At 35.4% G+C, this 10810-nt stretch overlaps 1 protein-coding gene across 1 annotated transcript in view; it reads left to right on the forward strand.

Moving 5' to 3' along the window:
* Positions 1-9841, forward strand: part of PI4K2B (phosphatidylinositol 4-kinase type 2 beta) — a 20227-nt gene extending 10386 nt beyond the window's left edge. Inside the window, exons 7-9 of the mRNA XM_011365321.2 lie at positions 730-863; positions 1431-1490; positions 7410-9841. Of these exons, the coding sequence (XP_011363623.1) occupies positions 730-863; positions 1431-1490; positions 7410-7583 (368 nt within the window). The 3' untranslated portion in view covers positions 7584-9841. The remainder of the gene's footprint in view (positions 1-729; positions 864-1430; positions 1491-7409) is intronic.
* The last annotated feature ends 969 nt before the right edge of the window (positions 9842-10810 follow it).

Raw genomic sequence — 10810 nt, forward strand, 5'->3', positions numbered from 1 at the left:
TAGGAGCCATTAAAGCTGGAAGTTCTCACTGGATGTGTACCCACAGTGGTTCTGTGGGTGATCGTATTGCCATAAGCCATATATTTTGGTTCAGGAAGCTGAATATGCACCTTCTTCAGAAAATTCCACTACTTTACAAATCTTTCTAGTCCTGACACTGTGTAGATTTAATGGTGCTGTTGGGAGAGAACTAGAGTTAGCCCACAGTGATGGATCTTTTATCCCTCAAAGCCATTCATCTATTTACCTACTAATGATGTAGAATTTTAGGACACACACACACACACACACACACACACACACACACATACACAAGAGTGGACAATTTCTGATGACTTGTGGCTGGAAGGGCAGGGAGACCTTGGCCACAGTATTTGATCTGGGGCTGTGAACAAATTATAAGTACTTCTTAATTTCCAAACTCAGGACCAAAGATTCAGATATTTATTATTATATAGGACTGTTTGAAATAGACTCATTATCAAAACTCTTACTCTTTAAAACTTAGAAACCTAAGTAGTTCAGGTAATACCTCATTGTGTTTTGCCATCTGAGTTGAGCATCCAAACTTGAAATCTGAATAATTTAGATGACAAAGGATAATTGTTTTTTGATAACTTCTTTCTCTTGTCCATTTCTTTGTTTTTTTGAGGACCTAGGAATTGTAGGAAAAGAACGAGGACAAATGTGGGTCAAAATACTGATTAGAAGAATATTTTTTTCTAATAGATCCATTTCACTGGGCTTGGCTTCCTCAAGCAAAAGTTCCTTTTTCTGAAGAAACAAAGAACTTGATTCTACCATATATTTCTGACATGAACTTCGTGCAAGATTTATGTGAAGATCTTCATGAACTTTTTAAGGTAAATCAATTTTTAATTTTAATTATTGTAGAAAATGAAATTAGTCTTAAAAAAGAAGACATTTTTCTTAATAGAGATAATTCGTAGTTTACTGCTTCTGGTGTCACTTTTTGCAGTAAAACTAGACATAACAAAGGAATTAGCAGTTTTAGTCTACATGAGCATAAATTTGTGAAGTTACTATGAGTATTCTTTGAAGTGAGACTTAAAACTTGAGAATTTGTTTTCTTCAAAAGCTGAATGCTTAAAAAATGACTTTAAAAATTATAATAAATGTTTGGTGACCCACTATCATTTACTTCTCTCCAAAAAGCCTAAATGTGTTGGCTGGAGTGTCACTTTAAATCCTTTCTGGAACAAGTTGGAATGTAAATAAACTACTCTTGTCATTCTAAGGGTGTACAAAAATACCTCAAGTAAAGATACTCTTTCATGTTATTTTATTAATTAGGAAAGCTTTCTAATGACCTTGTATGCTAAGTTGAATAATTAATTTATTTTCAAATATTTCTTTCAAAGATCTTGATTTTTGGAATTATAATGATGTTTTTTCCCTTTCTGCGATAGATTGATAAAAGATTTAATAGAGCCATTTTTGAAAGTCAGATGTCTGTGATGAGGGGTCAGGTAGGTCACCTTTTTATACTCTTGTTAAGAAAATATCTCTCTTTGAAATACTCGTCACCATTTCTCTCCATTGTGACCCAAAGATGCAACTCTGGATACTGTCTTTATGCCGAAACAAAATAGCTTAGGTGGTTCGAAATGAAGATGATTTCAGTAGTATCTTTCCTTATTGTCTTATAAATTAGGTATCATCGACCTTGTATTTTGTTTAGTTACCCATTTTCTTCCTACTGTGAATTCTTTGTCCTTACTTTGGTAACTGTTTTCCTGAGTATACTATATCCACTTGCTTAGATGTTTCATTATGGAGTTCTGTTGCTTGTTGATTATTTGCCTCATAGAATGTGTTTGGCCTTTGCTAAAGCAGTCAGTAAATAGCCAGGTCACCAAGGCTGAGTACTGATTGTGGCGTAAAAGCACTAATTGTAACTCAGTACTGTCACCCCTTCTTACCTCCTTTAATTAGAGATAGAAGGTGGTAGGTCTGCTGGTGTAGACCTGCAGAGGACATCTGGTTCTTCTACTCTTTTAATATTATTTAGGTTCCAAAATGAAGACTGGAAACAAAAATAAATTATACTATAAACATTGTCTTTTAGTGACTTACTAATTAACTTTTTCTTCCTAAAATATACATTCAATTTAAAGTAGCTGTTTGCTGCCTACCTGTGGCAAAGAAGGCGAGTCTAGTTTTTGCACTGATTGTTATATTACATAACTTTAACAAATAAATATAATTAAATTAGATAATCATTTATTCACCAAATGTTTATTGTCAGAACAAGTGGCAGAAATTGTTCTAGTCATTGAGGTTAAGCAGTGAGCAAAACCCAGTTCTTCTTCTCATGGAGCTCTTACTCTGATGAGGACGCCAGGGCGCAGGGAAGGAGGACAGTTATTTGCAGCGGTCCCCAACCTTTTTGGCACCAGGGATTGGTGCTCCTATGAGAATCTATGCTCGATGATCTGAGGTGGAGCTGGGGAGTGGCTGCAAAGAAGATGAAGCTTTGCTCTCTTGTCCACTGCTCACCTCCTGCTGTGAGGCCCAGTTCCAACAGGCCACTGACCAGACTGGTCCCAGTCCACGGCCCCGGGGTTGGGGACTCCTGAGCTGGTACATCTCTGTGCTCTGTTGCATTTATACAGTGCTTTGCTGGAGTCATAAGTTGTAAATAGTAAGCGAACTGGCTGGAGCAGTAGCATAGGGCCTTAAGTGCCAGAAAGTATAGATTCCACATGGAAGGGATTGGAACAGTTAGAGACTTAGCATTAAAAAGCGTTATGATGAGATTGTCATTTTTGGAGAGGCTTCCTTATCCTAAGTTTTTTCTATGAACTCCCTGAAATTGTGCACTAAATCCTGTTTATATGTGTCTTTTGGGCATGGGAAGAAGTGGTAGGATTTATATTTCAGCAAAAGGGATCCCTATCCCAACAAAGAGTAAAAACCACCACAGGTTGGTGTGGACAGTGAGGGGTGCAGGTTCACTCAGTGGATCTGGAGTCTAGAGCCCCTTGGGGATATGTTTTCCTTAATTCAGTCATGAATGAAGGGCTTGGATGATCAGTGATGGTAATTATGTTGCAGAGTATTACCATCCCAAACGATACTGAGCTAAATTTTCAGGCATAGATAATTATGCCCTAATTTAACCTTTTTGCTTGAAAGTAGTTAACTTATCAATATGCTCCATCTTCTAGAATTCTCTTATACCTAAATATATATCTTTAGGAATATATTTTTTTTTTAAATAAAAGCTGTGAATAATTTTGTAAGCTTTAGTTAGCACATGAGGAATTGAAATTTAAATTAAAAAATGCTTATCTGAAAAGATACGGAGACATTCCAGCGCCAAGGTCTGCTACAATGTGTACTAGTGTCTTTCTGCTATTTCAAGTGTGTTTATTCATATCCTGTCTCATTCACAGAGGAATTAAAGTATTATACAAATGTGTGTAATCACATAGAAAAATAACAGGATCAAGATCTGGGGAAAGAAAAAAAATAAAATGATACCTTTTTTACATGATTTGATTTGATTATTTTTTAAATTTGGTTTTGACCTTTTTGATAGCCAGAAAGAATAAGCTACTCTGACCATGTACATGATTATGTGGGTCCCTAGTTTTAACTGTTTTTTAAAAAATCTTGTGTGAAAAATAAGGTAGTGTTTTATATTCAGTGCTTATGAAACAGAGGCTTAATAAACAAAAATAACAGTCACCTGTGTTCCAAACAGCAAAATCATTATTTCAGTTAGTTTCTTCACTGAGGCAAAATACTACTGTTTTCTCTTCCATCATTTATAATTATCCCTTGAACCCTCTCCACTACAGTTTTGCCAATGAACTTCATGGTTTGTGCTTTGCACAACAGTCTTTTGTCCTAGTTTATAGTAAGTCTTTAGTTTTACACACATAATCAGTGACATGCTCTAATTCTTTACATAAAGGTGTGGAATGGAACAAGGAACTAAGATAAAGGCATTTCTTTTAAAATCAGGACTAGTAATGTTTATGAAAGTTAAAGATAAACCATGTTTTGAATTTTACATCAAATAGCAGTAGGTCATGATGAGGTTCAGTAAGATCATTCATTTCCCTTTCTCCCTGTGCCTATTTGGAACACACTAGACCTCAGAAAATATTTATGGGCAATGTGAAATATATTTTATACATGATCTGAAAAAAAATGGCAGAAATAATAAATAAAACTGCTTTATGAATACACAGTGAATTCAGTGATTTGTAAACCAGAATCTCATTTGCAGATTCCATAATAATTGTTAAAGAAAATGAACCTAGCACTTCTGTACTTCCTGAGTACTTGACCCTTCACTAGATATTTTTATGTTGGTTATCCTTTATCCTCATAATAGCTCTCCATAGTTGTCTGCATTTTTTACGGAAGAAACTTGGCTCAAAGGGGTTAAGTAACATCTGTAAAACAAGGGAGTCTGTCTTAGCCCAGCACATCTGCAACAGTTAGGCATTGCTTCTGCCTAGGCCTTTATCATCTCTTCTTTGGATTTAACGATCTTCTAAGTAGTGCCCTTATCTTATTTCCTGTCTCTCTTCCACATCAGACAAGAACAATCACTCAAAGCAAAAATCCAGTCATAACACTCCTATGATTCATCATTGGGCACAAGCTTAAGTCCTGACTTTGAGCACAGTCAACAAAACCCTTCTCAGCCTGCCTCCAGGCAGCCCACCTGCCTTTATCTCTTGTCATTTGCAGCTTCCCCTAAGCCTGGGCACTCTTAAGTGCTCTTCACTCCCATTTTCATTTCCCGGTGGTGCCCTCGGACGTGCTGTGCTGCTCTCTCCCCGGTGCCTCTTCCTCTTCCTCTGGAGAAGAGATTTCCTTCAAGCTCCAGCTCTGACTTCCCAGGCCCCTCCTTGCCACCCAGGGAGCTGATTTCTGCAGCACTCTGGGGATATCCTGGTGTCACATTTTACTCAGAAATTTGATATTAAAATCAGCATATTGGGCACATTAGTAAAGACTAGGTTAAATCAATCATAAAGTAGAATATATGTGGCTTTATGGAGATTAAATGGTAATTCTTATGCCCACTAAAATTTGAGGACCAGTGAATAAGGAAGGAAATCTGAGAGTTTCTACCATCTGCCCCTGAGATAACTCTCACATCCCTGCCAAGTTATCAAATGTAGCATAGATGGAAAATTCTAAAGTGTTTATCCTTGCCTGCAATATTTACTCTGTTTCTAAAAATCTCTGATTTAAACATACAATAACACATGAGAGCTACAGGTTGACTGTAACTCTACTGGGTTCTGTTCAGTTCTCATGAGGAAAAAAAACAATAATAAATTTGCTTATTTTTGAGAAATGAAAAAATGATGGTATGTAGGGGAGGGAACAGATTTTAAAGTCAAGGCATAGGTTCACTGTTGTTAACGCATTTTTCGCAATATTGCTGTTATTTGTTCATATGGCTGTTGTTTCTAGAATGTGAGTACTTTTAGGGCTTGCATATTTTTTTTTTTTTTGTAGAGAGGAAGGAGTCTTCTCCCCAACACGGTGTGTTGGGGAGTAAATATTTCCTTAGCAAATAAATGCAAGATAATCAAGTGTCAAAAAAAAAAAAAAGATAATCAAGTGTCTTCTTAACTCCCAAAGAAGTATCAATAGTTAAGATAGTCTTAGGATTGAATAATTTTTGCTATTAGTATATTTGAAAATTGTTAATCTTGTAGAATGACTTTCACTTTCTTCATACCGTTGTGTTTTCCAGAATCCGTACAACAATTATGTGTTGTTTTTAGAGTCAGGGAAATATTACATGTTACTTAAGTTAGTGTGTGTAGACTAACATTTTTAGAACAGAATTTTTAAAACTAGTGGAGGAAACTAAGCAGAACATTTCATTCCTTAGCCATGCCAGTGCCCACATTTAATTTTGGTAAGAACGGTGCTTATAAGTGTTAATTTTGTAGGTTCTTGTCTTGTTATTCAAATACAGCCACCCTAGAAGATTTTAACGGAAAAACTTAAAAAGGATTCTAAAACATAAATGCAATGAATAACTACTGTTGCTAGAAATAATTCCCTGATGTGTTAAATACTTTAAATCTTCTAGGATCTAAACCATCTAGTTTATACCATTTAAAGTATTATGAAGTTTATATATAATTATGGCTTTGTGTTGAAACTTTTATGCTTATCACTATTAGTCTTTACAAGAACCAAGAAATGCATATCATCCATATATTAGATATTTCCAAATACCTGAAGGAGACACCCTTATTTCTAAAATACACAATAAAGGGAATTTTGTTATCTGAATGGAGTAGAATAGGCTGTAAGCTATGTAAGCTAAGTTTCATAACCTTATTTATGTACTCAAGTAGCAATCTGAAGAATATGTGTTAACCTGGAATGTGATATATTTTACTTTTTCTAGTTTTATATTTTCTATTTAAGAGTAAGCTCTATTTTAATTTTTTTTATTTTTCAATTAGAGCTGACATTTAATATTATTTTGTATTAGTTTCAAGTGTATAGCATAATGGTTAGACATATATATAATTTATGAAGTGATCCCCCCATAAGTTTTATACCACCTGGCACTATACATAGTAGCTATTACAATATTTTGACTACATTCCCTATGCTGTACTTCACATCTCTGACTGTTTTGTAACTACCAATTTATACTTCTTAATCCCTTCGCCTTTTTCACCCAGTCCCCACAACATCCCCTTCTCCGCCTCCCGACAATCTGGCAATCTGGCAATCATCAGTTTGTTCTCTGTGTCTGTGAGTCTGAAGTAAAACTTTATTTTAAATGGCTGCCTTCCCAAATTCTCTAACCCACTTGCCTACTGGCTCTGCGACATGCTTTTTCATGCCACCTTTACCTGCTGACATGTGGTATAATTTACGTATTCATGATGTGTATTGACTCCTCCCCCTGCTAAAACAGAAGCTCCATGAAGGCAGGGATTTGGTTTGTTTCTTTAGTGTTGTATCCCCACTTAGAACAGAGCCCAGCATGCAGTCGGCTTGTAATAATTTATCAGTGGATGAGTAGATTAAGGCAAGTAATTAATTAGTTAAAACCAGACTACTTAGACCAGTTATTTGTTTAGGTTCTATGTCAAGTGGAGTATATGGAACCATTCACTTTATTCAATCTCTGATTTCACTTCTCCTGGAAACAGGTGCATTCTAGAATATTTTAAAGTTACCAATTGGCAAAGTTATTTAATTTTGTGCATTTGTATAAAATACATCCATATGATATATATTTATAGCAGTTACTCCTCATTGCAATCTCTATTGGGCATAAACGGATGCAATAAAAACTAATTATGAATAAATGATTAGGTAATGTCAGTGAACTGAAAGTTTTTATCATTTTTTGACTTGGTGAAAATCTCTCTTCACAGATCTTAAACCTTACTCAGGCTTTGAGAGATGGGAAGAGTCCTGTCCAGCTGGTACAGATGCCTTGTGTGATTGTGGAACAAAGTCGAGGTGGAACTCAAGGTCGGATTGTCCACCTCAATAATTCTTTCACCCAGACTGTCCATTGCAGGAAGCCATTTTTTTCCTCCTGGTAGCAGATGTAAGAGTAAGAGAAACAAAGTGGCATTATTGTGTGGTTAGAGTGTAGAATTTATTTGCTTTACAACGATAATTTAAATCTTCTGTTGAGCTCCAGTTGCCAAAACCTCAAATAATATAAGTCTTTAAAAGGTTATGTTTCGAATGTAATCAAAAGTTTACAGTTTTTTTTGTCCAAATATTAAATTTCTATTTCAGGGAAGAAGTGTATCTCTTACATTGTATTTTTGTAGAAAAATTGTATTTTATATTGTTGATGTTAGTTTAAAAGGTAATTTCATGGTTTACACATTCTGAAATGACTGTAATTACTTTAGAATTCCAAATAGAAAAATAAGGTATTTCTTGACTTTGAATACAATAACTTTTTACATACTTTTTAAAAGTTAAGAAGAATGTTCCCTTTAACTCTTCTAACATTATAAAAGGCCTTTGAAGGTGAGACTGCTCTTATGAACTCTAACAGAGTAGTTAAATAGAAAAACAGGTAAGAATAAAGCAGTGTTGCCTTAATTTTTAAAAAGCTGCTGTTTTACAACTTGAATAAGTGCCCCTAAAGTGACCATTGTTCAGGACCAGAAAATTATATCTGGATGACCATTTCTTTTTTGTACTTCAGAATATTTTTGATCAATTATTTTGTTATAGTGAGATATAAAATCTAAAGATATCCCCTTTTTAAAAAAATGGTAATACTCAACTGAGACTTGAAGAGAATTATATAAAATTAAGGAAGCTCCTCAGTATTGTGAAATTCCAAAACGGCATTAAAAATTTCCTTTTGTTTCTTGCATGGTATCAATTACTTAATCAATTAGTACTCTAGAGTACTAATCTTGTTCAATTTATTACTTCAATTAGTGTTAAACTTCACTGAAAAGTAAAACATGCCTCAATATCAGATTGGATTGCATTTTGGAATCCTAGGACATAAACTCTTAAAAATAGTAGTATTTTAAGGTACTTGAAATTATCAATGTTATTATAATTACAGTCAGCTTTAGAATATCAGCCCTAGTTGAAGGGGACATGACAGAGAGAACCATAAAATCATTTATATTTGATTTTGAACATCAGTATGTCTGACATCCTGGGAATTTGTAGCACTTTTAACTTGCAAAGTGATTTAAATTGCGGTGAGCCCAATCTGCAGATGTCATTCCAAGAAAGCAGAAGTTTATTCTCGTTCTTCAGGCTCCGGCAAATAACATCCCCATTTGAACTAAATTGGGCAGTTTGTGGTCTGGCCTTTTGTTTTTTTCAGCTTTTTGTCTTGTGATTTTTTTTTTAATTAAGTATTTCTGTGTAAAAAGTATTTCCTAAAGGTCACATTAGAATGTAAGACAGGTCTGCCGTTCCCCCTCCCGTCACATCTTCCTCTTGGTCTTGGTGGCTGTGACAAGTGAGAACACCGCTGTCCAGGTGGCAATCTTTAGAAGCCTGCGTCTCCCTGCCTCCCCGACCCTGCGTCATCTTCATATGGAGATGACGGAAAACTGGAAATTCAAAACTCAAGCTACTATCTTTAGATAAATACTAGGAATTGAAATGTGCCTTTGAAAATGTGTTGTTCTAAAAGAACTAAGTCATTACGAGGTGGGTACTGCTTTCATCAAACAGGTTTTGTTTTTTAGTATTTTGAGAATTGCTATATTAGTTTTTATAATGGAAAACTTAGTAAATTGCTACTGCTTTATATCTTAAAATTAAAATAGTGTGGAAATATATTTTTAAATGGCCTAACCAGGCCAGAAAAGTAAAGTTGACTTATTTAAGATGTGATTACAAGTCAGAGCACATTGGTTATATTTTGTAAATGTTCATGAATTTACTACTTATTTAAATATTGTGTTAATTTTTTCAGCGAGTATTTTTATAGTGTCAAACATGGTAGACTGAAGATAATAAAAATCATTGTCTTAAGGCTAGATTTTTCCTGACGTATGTATATTGCATATTGAGAATGTCTGTGAACACATTTACGTTTATGAATGATGCCAAACCACCGTTTTCTTCCTCCTTATATTAATGGTGTAGTTTAATTCTTTATAATTCCAAAAGATATATTTAACTGGAACCTTTATAAATGGAGACATTTATTATATATAATTATATGCTGCCTTACTCTCCCCCAAGTTTGTCAGCAATTGAAGACTGTGGAAACATGGTTTTTTGCAGACTTGAAAACAATTTGATAATTTTTTTTAAATTTAAAATACTGTATTAATGGTATTAAAACTATATTTAAAAATGATGGTGACATGTTCTTTGATCAGATTACATCTTTAATTCCTTTATAGATATATGAAGAGACAGGCACTGTCTTTTGTGTTTTATAGTCTTCCTTCTTTCCCAAAGTTGCTTGGGCAACTGTACAAAGTTGTGACAAAGAGTCTCAGTTTGCCCTGTTTCCAAGCCTCCCTTATAGTTAGTTTGAGGCCTGTAACTGAGTTCTGGCCAGTGAGATGCAGGGACAAGTGATATATGTGACTTCCAGACCTAGCAGTAAAACTCACTGCCATCATAATCAGTGATCATGATTGTACACTCTCCTGTCTTCCTATTTGGCTACAAACAGTTTGCAAATGGAAGCAGCCAGGGCATGTGAGTCACTGCCTGGAAAGGTACCAGGAGATCCTGCTGACTATTGGACTATTACATGAACAAGAAATTAATGTTTGTGTTTAGTTATTTGTTATTAAAGCACAGTCTGCCCTATCCTGGGCATTATAATGTAAATGGAAAGATACAAATCATTTTAAAACAAAAAATCAATTATGGGAGGCACAGTGGCGGCAGCAGCGAGTAGTTTTTAAATCTCCCCCAAACCCCATGGACCTGTGCTATAGCAAAAGAAAAATACAGTGCCACCATCTTCACTAGGTGATAGAGTATCCCTGTGAATCAAGAATCTGAGCAGTTTGGACTAAAACCGTCAATAGCAACATGATCACATGGGAACAACAGTTTGGAGGAGCAAGCAGAGGAAAAGTAAGGGGGACTTGTGATGGTCCTAAGTGCCAGAGAACCCAGAATTTGCCAGCATGTACTCAGCCCCAAAGAAGGAGTCTGCAGTAGTGATGGCAGACTCAGCTGGTGGATCCAAAATCCACAATCAAAATTGGGAGAGGGCTCTCCAGCAGTCACTCGGCAGCTAGTAAAAGGAGTCTGCAGAAAGGTATGAGGATGCAAGGGCAGCCTGGTCTTCCAGGTTCTCAGAAGT

This window comes from Pteropus vampyrus, unplaced genomic scaffold (assembly GCF_000151845.1).
Source record: "Pteropus vampyrus isolate Shadow unplaced genomic scaffold, Pvam_2.0 Scaffold5, whole genome shotgun sequence".
Classification (NCBI taxonomy): domain Eukaryota; kingdom Metazoa; phylum Chordata; class Mammalia; order Chiroptera; family Pteropodidae; genus Pteropus; species Pteropus vampyrus.